At 50.9% G+C, this 19,102-nt stretch overlaps 1 protein-coding gene across 2 annotated transcripts; it reads left to right on the forward strand.

The window, feature by feature from the left end:
* Positions 1-592: 592 nt before the first annotated feature.
* Positions 593-15,573, forward strand: SYNGR1 (synaptogyrin 1). 2 transcript variants are annotated; one of them, XM_068191256.1, is made up of 4 exons: positions 593-834; positions 11,417-11,654; positions 12,514-12,659; positions 15,232-15,573. In XM_068191256.1, exons 1-4 carry the CDS (start codon positions 736-738, stop codon positions 15,448-15,450), a joined length of 702 nt encoding a protein of 233 aa, XP_068047357.1. In that variant the 5' UTR covers positions 593-735; the 3' UTR covers positions 15,451-15,573. The 2 variants fall into 2 exon arrangements, with proteins under 2 accessions (XP_068047357.1, XP_068047356.1); XM_068191255.1 differs by lacking the exon at positions 15,232-15,573 and adding an exon at positions 14,001-14,230 and having other exon boundaries at positions 599-834.
* The last annotated feature ends 3,529 nt before the right edge of the window (positions 15,574-19,102 follow it).

Genomic DNA, 19,102 nt, shown 5'->3' on the forward strand with positions numbered 1-19,102 from the left:
CAGTGCCTCTGCCACCTTGAACGTAAAGAAGTTCTTCCTCACGTTGAAGTGAAATTTCTCGTGTTTTAGCTTAGTGGTGCTCTGCTGGGCACCACTGAAAAGCGTCTGGCACATCCACCCACCTTTGAGATATTTATATGCATTAATGAGATCCCTCTCAGTCTTCTGTTCTCCAGACTAAACATGCCCAGCTCCTGCAGTCTCTCCGCCTAAGAGACGCTCCAGACCCCAAATTATCTTTGTGGCCTCTGTGGGACCCTCTCCGGCGGCTCTTTGTCTCCTACTTGTGAGTCCAGGACTGGACGCAGCCCCACTAGGGCCGAGCAGAGGGTGTGGGTGGGCGGGGGGCTGGCCCTGCAGGGCCCCACAGAACCCAGGAGCGGCATCGCCCCCATGCCGCCCCCGGGGCTCTGGGGTGGCCTGCCTTAGTACCGGGAGGTGCTGCCAGCCCCGCAGTGCCCGCACCCCGGGCACCCCCCGCACCCTGCAGCCCCACGGCCCCGCGTTTGTCCCCGCCATGTGCCGCGGGCGGCGGCGGCGGCGGGGCGGGGGGAAGGGGTGGCTGCGCGCTCCCGGCGCGGCGCGTCCCCGTGGGCGGGCGCGCGCGGCTCGTCGCCGCCGGGCTGCCAGGCACGGCTCGGCTCGGCGCGGCTCGGCGCAGCCCGGCTCGGCTCGGCGCAGCCCGGCACCGCCCGCCGAGCCCCCCGCCTGCCTCCCGCCCACCCCCGCGCCGCCATGGACGGGGGCGCCTTCGGAGCGGGGAAAGCCGGCGGCGCCTTCGACCCGCAGGCCTTCATCCGGCAGCCGCAGACCATCCTGCGGTTCGTCTCCTGGGTAAGGCCCCGCTGCCCCCGCGGGCAGCACCGGCACCGGGGCGGGGGGCGGCCCGCCGGGCTGCGGGGGGCGCGGGCCTCCCCCCGGGGCGGGCGGCTGCCACCGGCCCCGACCCTGACCTCCCTGCACACCTGCATACACACACACACACACACACACATGTAAAATCATTACGCTGTATGTTATATACCATTATATGTTGTTACATGTTACCATCATATGCTGCTATGTATTACATACTTATTATTAATATCTGGTTTATATATGCATGTGTATGCGCATGTATCCACATATATATAATATGCATGTGTCCATCAATATGTCTGCACACAGCCTGCATCTGTACCCAGAGATATGCACGTATATGCTTCCATAGCATTTATGGCTGTGTCTCTGTTATATATATGTTTGGATGTAGGGATCTGTCTCTGGGTTTATATATCTCTGTATGTATAAACCTCCAGGTATATCCACACGTATACATGCACATAGATGTACAGCTGAATGCACATATATCTGTGTGTGAGGGCAGGCCCATGTAGGGTGAGAGCAGGCTGGCTTGGGCTTTCTTGTGTATGGAGGGAAAGGGTGAGTCACGTTGGACCATGACCCTGTCTCCGTCTCTGGTGGTTTCCAGGGTGGGATGTCTTCTCACTCCTCCATGCCTGTGTGTTTATGGTGGATGCAGGGAGCCAGCAGCATGTGGGGTGACAGGGGGAGCCCGGGAGGGGGGATGCTGCAGTGCTGGAATTGCTTCCCTGTGGGTCAGAAGGTGCTGGGCTCAGGCCGTGCTGGGCTGAGTTGAAGGGGCTGTGGGGGCTGGATGTTGCTCTGCGTTTTACCCTTATCCTCTCAGCCCCCCAACCTGCTTTCCCTGTAAGGTTTTCCTTTTAGTAATTCATGGGGCAGGGGGAAAGAGGAGCCTAGCGGGGGTGTCATGGGAAGGTTTCTCCCTCTTCCCGTGACGCTGATCCATGGCTGCCCATGGGGCTGGCGCGTTTGTTCAAGAAGGTCATTGGGATTAAGGGAGCGAGAGCCGCAGCAGCGAGCTGGCGGGGGAGAGATTGAGGTCTGAGCCGGCAGCGGAGAAGGGAGGGCAGGGAGAGAGCGCAGGGGAGGCACATGCGCATGGGAGCTGGGAGGCAAAGCGGCAGGCTGGCTTTGGGAAAATAAAATAAAAGCAATGCCAGGTGGAATCAAGGAGGAAAAGGGAAGGTGGCCTGGTTTGCTGGTGGTGGTGGAGAGGCAGCCCTTGCCTTCCCAACCGGGTGGGTGTGTGATATCCCCTCCGGGTGACTCGGAGGGTGGCTGGAGAGCCCTAGAACAGCTGAGGACTTGATTAATACGGGCATTCTGTCTGTCTGTCCATCTGCCTGAGCTTGTTTACAGTACAGCACATCACGCTGGGAGCGGGTTGGCTGTGCCGGGGCTGCTGCTGGGTGCCAGGCAAGGGGGAACGCGTGCCCCCCGCCCCTGGGGGGGCTGGAGCGGAGCCAGCCTGTGTGCCCAGGGATGATGGACGTGGTGTGACCTACAAAGGCTTTCCCATCGCTAATCTCTGTGGCAGAATTTTATCTTTCTCTGTCTGCCTCTCAGTCTGGTGGGTTTTTTTTCCCCTTCATCCAAGCACTGCAGGATTTTGGCTTCCCAGAGGCGCCAGGTGAGGGAGAGAGAACAAGAAATACATTTTTTAATTAGGCACCTAATCTGCTTCAGAGTATCTCAGGTACTGTTGGCTTGATTGCTGAGCTCATTTCTGTGCTCTGCAAGGTCTGCCCTGGCAAGAAGCACTTTCTACAGAGCAGCATCTCCTTGGGACCCCACGCTATTTCTCCCTGCCCATCTGACCTTGACAGAGGACAGGATGGGATTTACCTCAGGCACTTCACTTGGCTCTGGAAATTAAAGTTCTTCTGCAGAAGCTGGAGATACTTCAGGTCAGCAGTTCAGCAAGGGAGGATGATATGGCCATCAAGGTGGAAGGCTATGCCTTCCTTCTCCTGCTTTTCCACTGTCTTGTCCTCCTGAGCATCTCTTTTTTAAAAAGCAGGGGAACCAAAAGCTCATCCCAAATACTTGTAGTTTTGGTCTTTTCTTTAAACTTGAGACCAAGAGGGGTCCCTGTCGGCAGTGAAATCCTCTCTCAAGCTGTCAAAAGCATCAGATCCTTTATGGCCCCTTCCATAAATTGGATAAGCTTTTCTGAAAAAAGACTAGTTTGTGGTTTTCTTCCCTTCTCACTTCCTCTGAGAGAGGGTTCCATGGTTCCACTGGTCATAGGCTTTCCATTGTAAATCTGTTTGGTATCCGTTTACTTTTGTGATCTTTTGCCCTTCAGTTGAAACGGTGCTTTTCTGTCCCTGGTGTTTTCCCCTGTGTATTTGTAAACTGTGATTGCACCCATACTTAGACTTTCTCATGCCAGGCTCTATGAGCCAAACTCTTGTGGTGGCCAAGGGCTTTCCCTCCTTGTGGTCTCTCTGAGAATCCTTCCTTTCACATGCTTTTGCACACACTGGAAGTGTTTTGCCTGTCATCTCCTGAGATCTCATTTGCCTTTATCCTACTCATGGCATGAACGGTCCATTATCTCTCCAGGGCAAGCTGGAGGCTCCTTTTGGCCAGTTTCACGTGATGAGCTTTCACTGAGCAGAAATTCTCATGATCGCTTCCTTAGGCAGTGACCTTGTGCTTGGGTCATGCTGCCTGTTAGCAGACTTCATGATGCCACAGAGGTGCATATGACTTTTTACCAACAGGCACCAAAACTGGCTCCTGCCCGGGGAGTTTGCAGCCCAATTGAGGCAGCAGCAAGTCTCCAGGGAGAACTGCAGGATTAAGAACAGATGGGATGACCAAAGATTATTTATGTTGCTCCTTGCTGAAGAGGAGATAGGATAAGTTTGACAAGGAGAATGCTAAACTGTGGAAAGAGTTTAGCAATTCTGGAACATCTGTCCACCACAACAGTGTTGTTGGGCAGCTCAGGTTTCGTGGGTGCTTTGGAGGTCAGCAGGCAGAGCAGAGCAGAGTGTCTCCCTACAGAAAGGTTGCCTGGTTGCCTGGTGTTGTGTGCTGGTGATCAGTGGTGGCTCTGTGGGGTTCTCATGTCAGGTTTGGATGTTTAGGTGGCCCAGAAGCTGGAGCTATTGGTGCTACAGCTGGATCAAGTGACATTGGGTGACCCACACCGAGCTAGGGCTGCACAGCTCCAGGATTGTTCTTGAAATAAAGCAGGCAAGTGTAAGCACATCCCTACGTGTTCCCACTGTGTCCTGACCCACAGGGCAGTGCAGCAGTGCTCTCCACAGCCGGTGCAGGGGAGCTGGGTGGCTCCTCTGCAGCCCGCAGGCGTTGGACATAGCGCTGGCGCCATAAATAAGTAAAATGCTAATAGAAACAGGTTGTTCCAGGTGCTCCTGTCTGCTTGGAAACCTGCTTGCTGGAGAAACCGAAGTGCTGCTCGATGTAAAAGCCTAACAAGGCAAAAGTAACTCAGTTTTTGGAAGCAGGCCCAGCTTGCTTTGACGTGGGCTTGAGTAAGAGTATTTCTAACCAGAGCTGCACAGACAAAGCAGCCCGTTAAAACTTGTCACATAGGTTGAGGTGCCGAGTCCCACTCTGACACCAAGGACGCTGCCCCTCCAAAGGGAGGTTCAGTGAGAAGAGGCACTCAGTCTCATTTTCTATCACTTGCTGCTGTTGCCACCATGTCCTCTGGCTGACAGGTGCATCCAGAACATTTGAACTGGTACAGGAAGGGCTGTCCCCTGTGTCTACAGGCACAGCACATCCCAAGCAGCTCCAGCTGAGCAGACAAGACAGGTGAAGGACAGGAACCACATTCCTGGCTTCCCCATGAGAGGCTGGCACCCGAAAGCTGGAGGATGGGAGCTAGCCACAACATGGCAGAGAGCCCCATCTCCTGCCTTGCCAGCAGGTCCCTGGCTTGCCACACTCCTGCTTGGCTTACAGCACCACTTGTCTCTTCCTAAGGACATGTAGTAGGGGCTTGCAATGGAAGTTAAACTGAGTCTTAAAGCCTGGAGGCATTGTTAGTCTAAAACCAGCTGCAGCTGGGTTCCCACCTTCTTTCTGTTCACCGTTAATTTAGCTGAGATCTTGCCCATGTTCCTGACCCATAGCTCATGCTTTCTGCCTCTGCTCCTCCACTCCATTTTTGCAGCAGCCCCCATGCTCACTGGCTGCTTGCTTGGGAGGTAAATTGGTGCAGATGAAAGGAACACGGCGGTTCAAAGCACATGCTCTCAGTCAAGCCCTAGGGACAGTTCTTCATGGGCTGCCCTTGCCTTGGTCAGCTTCAAAAGGATTTTTGGGGTTTCGCTGTCATTAAGAGTGGGTGAAAGGCTGTGTCACAAGATGCACAACAGATATGCACAGTTGCTCAGTGGTTCAGGTTGGATACAGCAGGTTGTGTTGTTTCCAGCACAGCATTTCCAGGAAGGATCTTGAAGCAGAAGCAAATCTCTCATTAATGATATTTCCAGATAAAAATCTAAGTAGCAATAGGGACCAAAGCCAGAAACATGGGCAGAAAATAAGACAACCATACAAACATATGTAATCTTCTGTTTCAAAACATGAGAGGCATACCGGGGAGAAGCAGAGGAGCTGCATGGTGATGGGACATGGCTAGTGCAAATATTTGTGCATAACAAGGCAGCAGAGAAGACCCGCGTGGTTGCAAGAGGAGCAGGCACTGCAGGTGGCATGGCATGCAGTTCTCTGCCAATGCTGGCACAGCCAAGCCAAGGAGGGAGAGATGTGTTGCTAGAAAGAAAACTGAGCTTTTTGTCTGGAAAAAAGATGCATCTTTTGGGCAGCCACTTCGCTGACCAGTGGCACAGCAATGTAGGGACCATCTAGAAAGCACAGAAAAACCTGGATACTGCCATGGACATGTGATTGTGGAGGGCTGTCACCAGCAGTTGTGGGACAGAAGATGCTGATTAACCATGGGAAGTGCATGAGACCTGAGCATAGGTCTGGTGGGAGGCAGAAGGGTTAATGGCCAGGCAGTCAGCTGCCAAACCATGTGTGAAAAAAAAGCCAGGAAAGTGTGTCCTAGATCCCATGGCAGGAATTAGGGATGTGGAGCCTTTCTCCCTTCAGTCACCTGCTCCGGATCAGCCCTGGCTGGGGAGCTGGTGCCACTTGGCTGATGGCCAGGGAGGGTGAGCTGGGAGGGAAGTGCTGGCATACCCATGCTTTTCTCCTGTCCCATGTTCAGGGAAATGGGGTCCAGGGAGGCTGGCCTCCTCCAGCACCTGCACGAGGCTCAGACTGTCGAGACTGTGGGCAGGAGTTGTTTGCTGCCTGCGTGGTGCTGACTGGGGGGAATAAATAGAGGCCGCCTGTTTCCAAGCTGTCAGTCCCATGCATCTCAAAAGCTGCATGTGTTTTCTTCAAAATGAACTAAATACAAGTAGATTTAATGACAATAATAATAATCATAATAATTATATTCCATGTCTGTGCAGGGCACTCCAAAGCTTTCCAGAGACTCCATTTGCAAGTGGCTGAATGAAAATGAAAGCCAGATAATCTCTGCCAGTTTATCATTTGCACCATCTCCTGCTCTTGCTTTCTTTTAAACAGATTTATTCCTGGTCATTACCAGATCAAACTCAGAAGAAGTTATGGCTTTGTTCTGCCAGAGGGGGATTTGATTTAAAGTCCCACGAGGAATATTATGTCATCAAACAATTTCCTCTCAATAACAGAATAAAAAAGGGGGTATGTGAGAGGGAGAGGCAGCACACAGTGCGACAGAGGCCGTGACTGGAGGGCATTGCAGTGAGCCCAAGCGGGCAGCTCAGCAGAAACCCTCTTCAGCCTCATCCCCACCACAGCCATCATGGGGATCTTGGGGATGAAGTCAGCATGACAGAGTCCTGGGATGAGGTACAGGAAAATCCTAGCGCACTGCCAGAGGCTGGCCGTGCTTTGCATCCATCACATGATGCTCAGGAGCATCTGATGCATGGCTGGGGATGGGCAGCATGGTGGAAAGCACCTCACATGATGCTCAGGAGGTTTTGCCTGGCTTTCTGCAGGGTTGAGCCTACAGTGGGGAGGGACTGGAGATCCCTTCTCATCTTTCACCTTTGCCTTTGGCAAAATCAGATCACCTAGTTTACCAAGGGGGAACAAAAAAGGTGTTTTATGACAAGATGCAGAATTTTGCCTGGTTTGCACTTTTCTGACTGTAATGAGCCTTTACGTGCTTGTAATGGTCAGCATGAGCCCCTTGAGAAACGAGGAGAGGAAAACTCTCAGCTTCTCTGTGTCCTCCCCGCAGTGCTAAGCATTAAGTTCATTTTGCTGTGTCTCTTGGCATATTTCTCTGCCTGTGTCAGCTTTGCAATGCACCTGGCTCTGGCTGCACTTGGTGTCCTCAAAACTCTTGGATGAAAACAGGAATTGAGGAAAATGATTACAACAACCTATGTTGACGTGGTGGGTGAGGAGCAGTGAAGTAGAGCAAAGCCCAGTCCCAGCAGCAGGGCTGAGTTGGTCAGATCTTTTCCAAGTGATCTTTTCTGTCCCTTTTTTGAGTGTAGCCAAATATATTACTGCTTATTAAGTGAGTACCTCCAGACAGGCCGCACACCTGCCCAATTAATGTTGCTCTTGGAGGCTTAAAGAAACCCTCTCAACCTAAAAATCTAGTTAGTTCAAGTCTGTTAACTGACTTAAGCAGCCTTGCTGAAAAAATGAGGCAGCTTAAGTGCACAAAGCTGGGGATGGTTGGCTGGTTTTCATTACCAAGCATTAGAAAGTGACTGGTGATCTCCCTCTGCAGAGTGGAAGGATGGGCTGCATTTGGGAGCCTCGGGAGGCCTCCTGTTAGCCTGCAGACAAGCCACTTGCCTGTATCTCATTGCTCAGTCAGGAGAAGACTCCTGCCATCTTGTCCTTGCCTTCTCTTTGCAGCTGGATGTGTATTTTGGGCCACTTCATCAGTGGTCGTAGGCAAGGCTTTGTGCAGCAAGTGCCAAATGGGGGGAGAAGACACAAGCAGCAGTAAGAGGCTTGTGCCAGTGCTGGTGGTCACTGGTATTTCCTTACAAGTGCTGCAGATGTGATGGGAGCAGGAACGTCAACACTTCATCCTTGAAAACTTGGTGCTTTTTTTGTTATCTAAGCAGTCATTCATTCTGCATCTGCTGCTTGGATCATCTTGCAGGGCATGGATTGTGAAATCAAGGAAATAAAATATATTTGCTCTTTCTAAGATGACTTGCCATGTCAGTGAGCTTCCACCCAGCTGCTCCCTTACCAACAAGGAATAGCTGCATGGATGAAGTGTGTAACTGTTTCTTCTAAAGGCTGCAAGATCTAAGCTCATAACTGTGATTTTTTTTTAGAAAATTGTTTGTCACAACAGTTTCCAGGTACGGACATCATGGGAATGAAAGAGGTGCTGTTGCCTGTCAGCAGCAGCAGCAGCAGCAGTTGGCTCTTTTGCTGTCCATCTCTGCCTGGAGTCTCTGGTTTGAGCCTGCCCATTCTTGCCCAGTCAATGTAATCCAGCCCAGCTCAAGGCTTCTGTGCACAGTGGGTCCTCACAGCGTTTTGCTGTGCCATCAGGATGGTGACAGGCTGGCAAAGGGAGCATGCCCTCTCTTTGCCCTCTCTTTGCCCTCTCTACAATGCCAGGGAGTGGAGCATGGATCAGAGCTGATGTCAATGGTCAGGAAAACACAGAGAGAAGGAGACATCTCATAAGCTAGTGTGCTTTGGTCCATAGAAAGCTTTCCTAAGGACAAAGAGTACTTTGGGATGGCTTTTTTCAGGACAGAGAAGATAAGTATCCACAGTGTCTTACTCTGCTCACAAGTGAGAATAGGCTTAGTGGAATCTCCCCAGAGAACTCCTAAGATCATCTGAAATCAAATGCTTGCCTGTAAATCATACCTTGAGCACCTCCAGGCTGTGAGACAGGTTTCTCTTCATAGGAGAGAAGTCTGGCATCTTGCCTGCAGGTGGAGAAAGGAAGTTAGTAATGCCTCCTCTGCTTGAAAATTAGGGAGAGGGAGATGTTCCTCTAGTCTTGTGACTCTGAGCTGTGCCTTTATGATGTGGCAGTATAAAAAGGTATGAAAGAGCAAATGCAAAAAGAAATTATTCTGTCCAGCCCAGCAGCAAACCCAAAGGTAGGAGAAGAGAGGAGATGTGTATCAGGATGTATCTCCACAGATGTGTCTCTGGGGAGACACCATTAAAAAGTTCATTCATCCCAAATGAGTAAGCGGAGACTCACAATAGAGCTCATTGCAGGGGTTCGTCTTACACAGGGGAACAACATTTTACTACTTTTGAGTCCTAAACCAAAACTGAACACCAGACTATGCTACTTCAGAGGCTGTTCCTCATCTTCCAAAGAGAAGATAAGCCTTCTGTCTAATGCTGCAGAAAACAGGGCACCTGCTTTGTAAGCTCAATATATGGATGGAGGTTGGTACTTCAGGTGTCAGCATCAGTGCTGGTCACAGCCTCACACTGGGATGTCACTTCAGGAGTCTGTCAGCTCTCCCTTGGGTCAGAGGAGCAGGGTGTTATTGCCAATGACCCTAAGCAGATCTGCCAGCCCAGCCTGTTGTGAAGGTGTGTGAGACATCCCACTGAAAGAGCCTGGCTGTAATTGTCTGCAATTTAGCTGCTTTCCAAACCATTCAGGCTGAAAATTTGAGGACTAAATCTTTGCTTCTAACAGAAGAAATTCTTATTTAATTTTCATGGGCAATTTCTGCAAAATATGATCAATCTCAATTTGCAAGAAGAAGGAGGAGGAGGAGGAGGAGGAGAAATTGGTTATTTTACTTCTAAACTTAAAAAGCTCTTATGATTTTCAGAGAACCCATATAGCTCCTACGCTTAGGAACACCAGCTTCCAGCTTTTTTTAGTTTGCTCTAGTGTGATACACCCAATTTCAACAACCCAAGTGTGACCCAATTATGAGAGTTGAGGTGAAAAAATAATATTGGTGTCAGTGGATATTTGTTAGAGTTTGGCAGGTGAAATGTGGTTGATGTTGAGTATCTGCCCAAGGCTGTTGGGGGGCTCTGAGTAAGGCTTTTCCTCTGGATCTTGATGCCACTTGCCAAGCAGCAGAGGTCTGTGCTTTGGATCTCAGGTATCCAACCTCACTGGTAATAGGTGGTGTATTGGGCTGGCATTAATCAACCATTTTCCCCGCACTCAACAAAGCTGCTTCTTTGCTTTCTGGGTTGTCTTCTGGTGCTTGTTTGGGTTAAGTGGAACTGGGGTCCTGACCAGGCAAACACTCAGACCTAGCTCCCCTTCCTACAGGAGACTTGGCCTCCTCATCTTCTGGTGTGCTACTTCTTGGGGATGGGAGGGTGATTTCAAAGGTGCCAAGCCTTGTTGTGCAGACATCTCCCAGGCTGGCAGAGTACCCTGGTGATGTCCTAGTGCACTTCATATATAATTTTATCCCATGCTTGAGGTCCCATTCCCATTTCCCTGAGGCTCTTCTTGCAGGCAGCATCCAGTCAGCTGTTCCTAGTGAGGGTCTCCAGATGCTCTGCAAGGAAAAATCTGTACATGCTGCCTTAATATTCCTCTCTTTCTTCTGTAGGGAAGGGGAAGCTGTTTATTTGAGATGCAAGGTGCAGGACTGGGGCTGCTGTAAATAGCTCTCTGCTTTGGTGAACTTGCTGTGTCAAAGAGGGACAGCCTTGTGGCAGGCGGCAAAGGCTAAGCCCATGAGCAAAGATTAGACCAGCAACTGCGGATTAGGGCATTTCTACCTGGACTCATCCTTAATGCTGCCTGATTTAAAATAACATGCAATGGCAGTGGTGGTTACAGGTAGGGAGGACTCAAAGTGGCCCTGACAAGTGGACCTGGAGTAGGGATGTTTGGCCCCTGAAGTCTGTGGGGAAGGTTGGAAGGTGTTGGCATATGGGTGGGTGGACAGAAGTATAGGTGGTGTCATGGAGTGGGCTGATGGAAAACTGGTGGAGGGAGGTATGTGGTGTGGGGAAATAGGGAGAATGGAAGCCCAGCAGAATGGAGCCGCAGAGCAAGCAGGGCTGTGGATTGTGGGAGGGTGGATGGGGAAAAGAGCGTAGTAGCCTGAAAGATAAAATCAGTGAACAGATGAATATTAAAAACAGTTAATCTCTTGAAGAGAAAGGAGTGAGTGGGAGAGTAAGTGCAGACTAAGAGGATTTCCACTACTTGAAGCCATTGTATGCAGGCACCCGCACCAAAACCATATCCCAATTTACACTCCATGTCACCTCCCTGTGTGTCTGTGGGAAGCCACCCTTACTCCAGACTGTAACTGCTTTGCATCGCTTTAGGTCAGATGGATAAAAAGGTTCAATCTAAAAATGTCCTATTATAAGTTAATCCTCAGAAATAAAATGAGACCATGTTCCTGTGGTTACAACCCAGGCAAGGCAGGAGTTCAGCAGAGCAGAAAGGTGCTGGTGAAGGGTGTCTGTCCCCTGCAGAGCTCTGCTCCTTTGTCCTGGTCCAGAGAGATGGGGCTTGCCCTGATGTGTCTCCGGCCTCCCTCCCCACCAGGTGTTCTCTATCGTGGTGTTCGGCTCCATTGTCAATGAAGGGTACGTGAACCGCATGGATGAGGTAGAAGAGCACTGCATTTTCAACCGCAATCACAATGCCTGCAACTATGGCATTACCGTGGGTGTCCTCGCCTTCCTCAGCTGCCTTCTTTACCTGGCTCTGGATGCCTACTTCCCGCAGATCAGCAGCGTCAAGGACCGCAAGAAGGCAGTGCTCTCGGACATCGGCGTCTCGGGTGAGCCTCCTGCCCTTTGGCCCCACTGGCTTATTCCAGCCATTCAGGCAAACTGCTCAATGTCAGGCTCTCCCCGGAGTATGTCAAAGAGGCCAGGAACAGAGTGAGGGCAGGATCAGGTGAACCACCTGGATTTGCTAAGGACTTTGGACTTGCAAGTTCTTTCAGTTAGCCCCTTGCCTAGCAATCCTATGTACAGCTGACAAGAGAAGGGGAAGGATTGTGTCCTGTTTTTCTGTTGCTTTGGAATGCCCATTTCCCTCACTGCCAGGTGTCTTCCTGTGCTTGGCAGAGCGTGGGGTGGGACCTCCTACCTTCACCCCTTTCCTGGGGGCACAGCATGTTAATGCTCTTTCAGCACTTTTCCTTGATGTGAGTCCCTGAGCTGTTCTGTCCTGAGCACAAGCCGGTCTCTGTGTAACTGCAGACCAGCTGCTTCCCACTCTTTTGCAGCTCTCATGGAAGGAATTGCTCTTTGCTTGTCCTTGCAGGACAGGATTGTGAAGCAGTGGCTGTTTCATAGAGCCCAGGTGATTGCTCTGGTACTGGAAGCCCTTCAGGCTGCCTCCCAAGGCCAAATGCAAGTCCTATGATCAATCCAAACACAAGCAAATGAACTCTCCTGAGGTGCTCTCTGCAGACACCTCTTTGTCACCTTGACAATTTGCTGTCAGGGAGCCTGCCAGCTCACTTGGGCTCAGACTGGCTGAGCAGTCAGTTTGGCCCAGTCTGCAACATAGTGGTGGGTCTCAGAGGGTTGACATTTCCAGAGAAATATAATATGTATATGTTATGCTCACACATATCTTCTTGTTGTCTTTGTCCTTCCCTTTGGCATGCCGGTGGTGGTCCATCCCAGCCTTTTGGGCATTCCTCTGGTTCGTTGGCTTCTGCTTTCTGACCAACCAGTGGCAAGCTTCGAAACCAGAGGACAACCCACTGAATGAGGGAGGGGATGCAGCCCGAGCAGCCATCACGTTCTCGTTCTTCTCCATCTTTACCTGGGTGAGTACAGTAGCCATGATGTTGGATTAAATGTCCTCTGTGCTGTATCATCTTGTGGGGAATGAAAGGAGACTGAGTAAGAGTGGGGCCCCTGGGATCGCAGTTCACATGGCTTCTGAGAAGGAAAGCAAGAGAGGAGGTGGTCAGGAAGTAAACTTGGGAAACAGGGACTCAAAAACTTACGTGGAAGAAGGTTTTAGAGCACTAATAAACATAATGGTTAAGAGAATCCCATATCCCAGTAAGAAGTGTTCTCAACAGACCTTTAATATGACCTTGGACAAGCCAGCTCCCCAGCCATCATTGTCATAGAATCATACAATAACTTGGGTTGGAAGGGACTTTTAAAGGCCATCTAGTCCAACCCCCCTGCAAAGAGCAGGGAGAGGTTAAACTAGATCAGGTGGCTCAGAGACCAGTTCAATCTGACATTGAATGTTTGCTGGGATGGGGCATCCACCACCTCTCTGGAGAACCTGTTACTGTTTTATCTGTGAGTCAGAGGACTTCTACAGCATTTTCACCTTACAGACACTAAACAGAGAAGGGAGCTGCAGGCCAGGGGTTGCACCCATCTCCCTCCCACCTTTGCCCCCATCATACAAGAGGTCATCATTGTTCTTCTGGATTCTGCACCCACCAGTGGAGTGCTATCTCACAGGGTCGCCTTTTTGGAAGGTTATAGTGCTCTCTTAAGGCTGCCCTTTCCCCAGCAGTTCTTTACTGCTAGTTTCCTGGAAAAACTGTTGGGTGAAATATAAATATCTCTGATGACTTCTTCCTGCCTCTGAGAGAACCAAGCACGAGTGATTTTTTTCTGAAGTGACAGGATAGTGCCAAGCAGGAAAGCATTTTAACCTTGTCTCCATGCATAAGCCCTTGTGGCTTTATCTTCTGCTCTTCCTACAGGCCCTGATGTTGGGCAAGGACCAGATAGGAAAGGTGCCGTAAGACCACGGAGCTGTCAAAGAGGAAGAGGGGCTGCAAAGGGTTGTGCTATCACCACCCTTGGCGCGGTGACACTGGGCAGGATTGAGGGACAGCAGTGTGTGTTCCCTTTATGAGCTGTGTCCTGCACTTGAGTGCTGCCAAAAGCCCCTTGCAAGCTCCATCAGAAAGTGAGATAAGGAGCAGGGTTTTTGCAAGGGATCCCTCAGGACACTTTTGGAGGTGCCATCACCTGCAATGATCTTCTCTCATGCACAGTCTTGCAAGTGGCCAAAAAGGCATCCTCTTCCCCTGGTTCCTTGGGGTTTTTTTGGGGGTTTTTTTTTCAGTCAAACACTCTGATTTGCTCTACATTACTGATTCTCCTTCCCACAACCCTCTCTCTCCTCACAGGGCTTCCTCGCATTTCTGGCTTTCCGGAGACTCAGAGACATTAATTTTCAGGAGGAATACAATACCCTGTTCCCTAACTCCCCATCCTTGCTGCCTTAGTGCCCCTTGCTGATGGGAGAATTTGGGGGAAGGGGTGGAGGGATGCAGCTGGAGGAGGTCACTGAGCAGAGCTGGTTCCAATGCCCTGACTATGTGTGTGTGGTCACTGCAGGGCATGGGATGGGAAGACATGGCCATTGAATTGGAGTGGGGTTGTCCATTGAATGGGGCATCTCCCTCTGGAGAGTTGGAACTGGCAATTTCTTCTCCTCTTCTGCTCCCTTCTCTCCCTCACCCGTACCCTAACTAATGCTATGTAACACCACTGTGCCTTTTTTTGATGACTGCTCAGACCTAATACTTCAGACAGGAGATGCCTTCTGCCCCCACTATTTTATCTCTTCCATTTCTTCCCAGACCTCATTCCCCAAAAACCTCTCCCCCATCACTTGCTAGACTGTTCACCTCTCTCAGGGATGCTCTGGGACAATGAGCCATGCCTGCTGAACCCTGTGCCCAGGCTCCCGCAGTCCACCAAAAGGTGTCTGAGGCAGGACACAGCAGTTTGCTTGTTAACTGTCCCCTGGTCTGGGAAGAAGCTGCCTTGCTTCCTGCAGCTCCTTCCCAAGGTCTGTGCTACACCTTGCACATGTTGACTGGTGAAGGTGTTTCAGGGGTTGACCTCTACCTCAGTACTTGGTGTCAAATCCTGCTCTCCTTACTGGCCTTTACAAGTCGAATGGCCTCGTACACGCAGCCCAGCAGCTGAGCCCTCTGGTGTTGCCAAGGCAGATTGCGTTCCCACAGCCAGGAGGGGCTGACTGGGATAACCAGTGCCAACTGAGCCTCTGCCACCCACAAGATGTTGGTGAAACCCCACTGGCAGACAGGAAGTGCCCTGAACATCCCAGAGAAAGCAGGGAGCCTTGGCAGGCTGCACACAGCCAGGTGGTTTCGCAGCCACCCCTGCCCAGTCCTCCTCTTTCCTTGTGGGCTCGTGCTTTCTGTGGGAGAGTGTGGACTTCCATGCTCATGGGGTGTTTCACCGGCGATCTGCCAGGTGGGCCTTGCACACTAATCCATAACCACTACTAACCCCACTTTTGTTTGTTTCTCTTTTTCGGTACGTTCCTCCTCTTTTTCCTCTTCTCTCTCTGCTTCCCATCTCTTCCCTCCACCTCCTCCCTTAAAGGTGGGCCAGGCATTCCTGGCGTATCAGCGTTTCCAGCTGGGTGCCGATTCGGCCCTCTTCTCCCAGGACTACATGGACCCAAGCCAGGACTCCGGCATGCCTTATGCTCCCTACACGAACGAGGAGGATGCTACAGATGCGGTGGGGACGTACCAGCAGCCCCCTCCAGCAGATGCTTTCGACACCGAGACACAGGGGTACCAAACGCAGAACTACTGAGCCACCGATGCCCCTTTCCCTTCCCCTTTCCCTTCTGCCCCCGTTCCCACTGCCGGCAGAAAGCCGAGGCACAAACAAGACACGTGCATAGTGGTACAAGAGGTGGCTCTCAGCTATGCTCCAGCCTTCTGGGTCATCTGTTTTTATTTATTGTTTTTAAAAAAGGCAAAAAAAAAAAAAAGGAAAAAAGGTTTCCCCATCACCTATTCCTTCTCCTCTCCCACCAAGCTACCTGCCAGAACCAAATTTTTCCAAAATCTGCATTTTGACAGGAAGGTCCCTCCTTTCCTCCTCTTCCTCTGCATTGTTACAGAGGGCAGAGTCTGTCTTGTGGATAGGAGAGGAGCTATGGCACTGGCAGGGCAGGGGAAAGGGTGTTGTAGGCAGAACAGAAGAAATGAGAGGGACCGGAGATCTTTCTAGAAGAGATGATATTGCTCAAGGCTGGAGTAGATGTGGGAGCATCCAAATTGGTTTGGAGCACCTGGTGGCTCAGGGAGGAGAATGATGTTGGAGTCAGCATTCGAGAGTGTGAGGAGGGGCTTGGAGGACAGAAGCATCCTCCATGTAAAGACAAGGTGGCTTTTCCCTGCCACATGCTAGTGAGGGAGGGGTGCTTTATTTTTAGAGGGTTTGGGAGAAGTGGTATTGAAGAGGAGGGGAGAACAAGAAGAAAACATGGGAAGGAAAAAAGGAAGATTTGCAGGTACAATCAGAAATCACAGGTACGTCTGTAGGTTACAGCAAGAGACTGAGCAGAGCAGAGGGGTGGTGCCCTGAAATTCAGTCCTTCCTCAGCCCCCTTGGATTGAGGTGAACGGTGATTCCCCTCGCTTGTATGTCCTGCTAGTCATTGCTCTTCCTAGACCAGTGTTTGATGAGGCAGGAGGGGAGCCATGCCCAGTCTCTGGGCCCAGATACAGTGCCTGTAGGAGGAAGGATGGAGGAGGTGGGCTTCTAGAGAGCCCTGAGAGCCTTCAACCCCAGCTGGGCTGGTTCGAGGGGGAGAGGGGAGCTTCGTCGTTTCACCCAGAGCAGGAGGAGAAGAAAGACAGTTTTGCTCCTCAGATCCTGCTGAACCTTCCTTTGTTCCTCTGTTTCTTTACAATAGTGCAAAGCCTCTTGCTGACACCATCTTTGTAGCACACAGGAATGGAGCAGGACCCCACTTAGGAAGAAATACTGCTGCTGGGATAGCCAGCATGTTTCTGGCTCTCACACAGGGGTGCAGCCAAGCAGGAGGGGTCCTGCCCCGTACAGCTGTGCTTTGCCTCCCACTCAGATAGGGAAAAGGTCTTGGTGTGCAGAGAATTGGTTGGGGCTGTACTGAGTTGTCTGAAAACTGGTCTTTCTGTACTTGCCATAGGCCATACCTTAGTGCTCTTCTGCAGCATCTCAGATCCTGAGACTTTAAAGCCTCGCCTAGGTGGCAGCAGTGACTGTTAGATAGAGCTCTTATGGGTATCATTCCACACTCCTCATAATTTTGCTCCAAGTAAAGACAGAACTGTGGAAGCCCACTCTTTGTTCCAAGTTAGAAGTTAGGTCTGTGCATGAAGACAGATTCCCAGATTTTCCCTAAATGGAAATAATTCAGCAATAGCCACCTAGACAATTCTCCTGGGCACAAACATCTCTCAGATCACAAGAAGCAGGTTTACCTTGCAGAAGTGAGGAGCTCCTTCCCCCAGGCAGCCCCCCTGCTTGATGCAACACTGGTCCCAGTAGCAAAGATCAGGAGCAGATCCAAAATGTGTCAGTGCCCACACTGCACATCCAGCCTATTACTCATAGTCCCATTAGGAGTGGGGAGAATAGGATGCAGGTCTGGCCTGTGGTTGTGTGAACATCTCATCTGGAGGACACTAAGGTTACCAGTCCTTCCCTCCTCCCAGTGCCCCACAAAGATAAGGAAGGGGTAGAAACTGTAGCTCAGCAGGGGGAAGTGGAGCAGTGTTCTCCACTGTATATACAGGCACCGTTTCTCCCTGTTCCTACCAGCACAACTTGGGCTGCTGGTGGCTGTCCCCATGGCTTGTCCTCCCCAGGCTTGCCTTGCCTTACTGGTGGTTACCCACTGGTGAGGACAGGAGCGGGGGATCAGGCAGCCCTAAGGACACAGCAGGAATGACTGGGCACAGGCACACATCCCTTGCTCTGTGCCTATGAGTGAATGCAATACTGTAAATAAAAGGGGTGCTTTTTGGATGGAAGCCCCTTGAGCTTCATTTTCTGTAGGTTCAGCCTAATATTTAGGCTTGGGACGGGTTTACTTTATTGAGAGAGGTTTGTTGTGAGTGGGTGTGGGGGGAGCACCCTCCTGTCTGTCTCCCACCAGGGGAGAAGAATGACTGAATGATGAGGTGGAGGAGGAGAGAAGTTAGTTGTACTCACCTAGATTCGTCTGTGTCATCCTTCATGCTTTCCTTTGGGGTGTGGGGAGGGAACCGAGAGGAGGTGGAGGCTGTAAGTAACTATCCCTCAGCACAAAAATATGTTGTACCTTTTGGGAGGTGCCTCCTCTGTGAGTGACTAGGCACATAAGGAGAGGTACAGGCAGTGTGGGGGGGAATCTACCTGGGGCTCTGTTATCGGGTGTGGTGCAGGAGCATCTTGCATGCCCCTTCTCCCATCAGAGTTACGTAGATGGCTAAACACCATTTGGGGCTGACTAATGAGCAAGCTTTTCTTTATCTTCTTGGGCTTGCTTCCCTCGTGTAACCAGCTGATGGGCTCAGGTGGGCTTGAGACAGGAATGAGCCTCCCCCTCACAACCAGCACTTCAGTGGGACATGAGCCAAGTGACTTCATCTTGGGTTACGTCCCATCTCTCTGTTGTTCTCCTTGCTTTGTGTCATAAGAAAAGCATTGATGTGACACTACAACAGAAGATACTCGGACAACTTCTTGCTTTTGCTCATGGGAGAAGACATACTCTCCTTGGGTTCATGTGCTTTCAGCCTTTGCAGTAGAGGGTTGGTGGTGACAGACCTTGGAGTGGGACTATGCTTGTTTGCATGTAGCCCTTTAAAATGCAGAATGCAATTTCCAGTGGTATTTGGCTAGTTCTGTAGCTGATGAGACATACAGACCTACCTAAAGGGCTGGTTATCCTATCTTAGATGCTTCTGATAAGGTGCTGCCTATTTCTGGTGATCAGAGACGAGACCTGAGCAGCTGACTGGAACATGTCCCTTTTACATTCTAAGTGTGGGTGAGATCAGCCCTGCTCTAGAGATTAGGAGATCAGAGGGAAGGCTGTATAAGCAAAATGATAAGGCAGCTTTCTTCCCCCTCTGCCATTTGTTCTGATTACAGGGGATTACACATCCCCTGTTGGGAGCAATGGCCCCTTGATATCTTCTTATTTTATGAAGCCCCCAAGTAAGGGACTGTTTTGTTGAAGCAGAGGCTGTGAAGGGCAAAGAGATGATGAAATGTTGCCCCAGTTCTGTCTGTGGATTCAGCCTCCTGATGTGTCCCCATCCCTGGATCACCTATATCCCCACCACCCTGTTCATCACCTCATCACACGCCCTTCCTCTCTGCATTATTCCTGGCAGTTTCCCCAGGGGAGGAGGTATCTTTGTCCCTGTACCCTTGCAAGCACTTGGGAGGACCCAGGAAGGCAGCAGTGCAGGGTGATTCCCAC

The sequence above is a fragment of the Anomalospiza imberbis genome, chromosome 5 (assembly GCF_031753505.1).
Source record: "Anomalospiza imberbis isolate Cuckoo-Finch-1a 21T00152 chromosome 5, ASM3175350v1, whole genome shotgun sequence".
NCBI lineage: Eukaryota > Metazoa > Chordata > Aves > Passeriformes > Viduidae > Anomalospiza > Anomalospiza imberbis.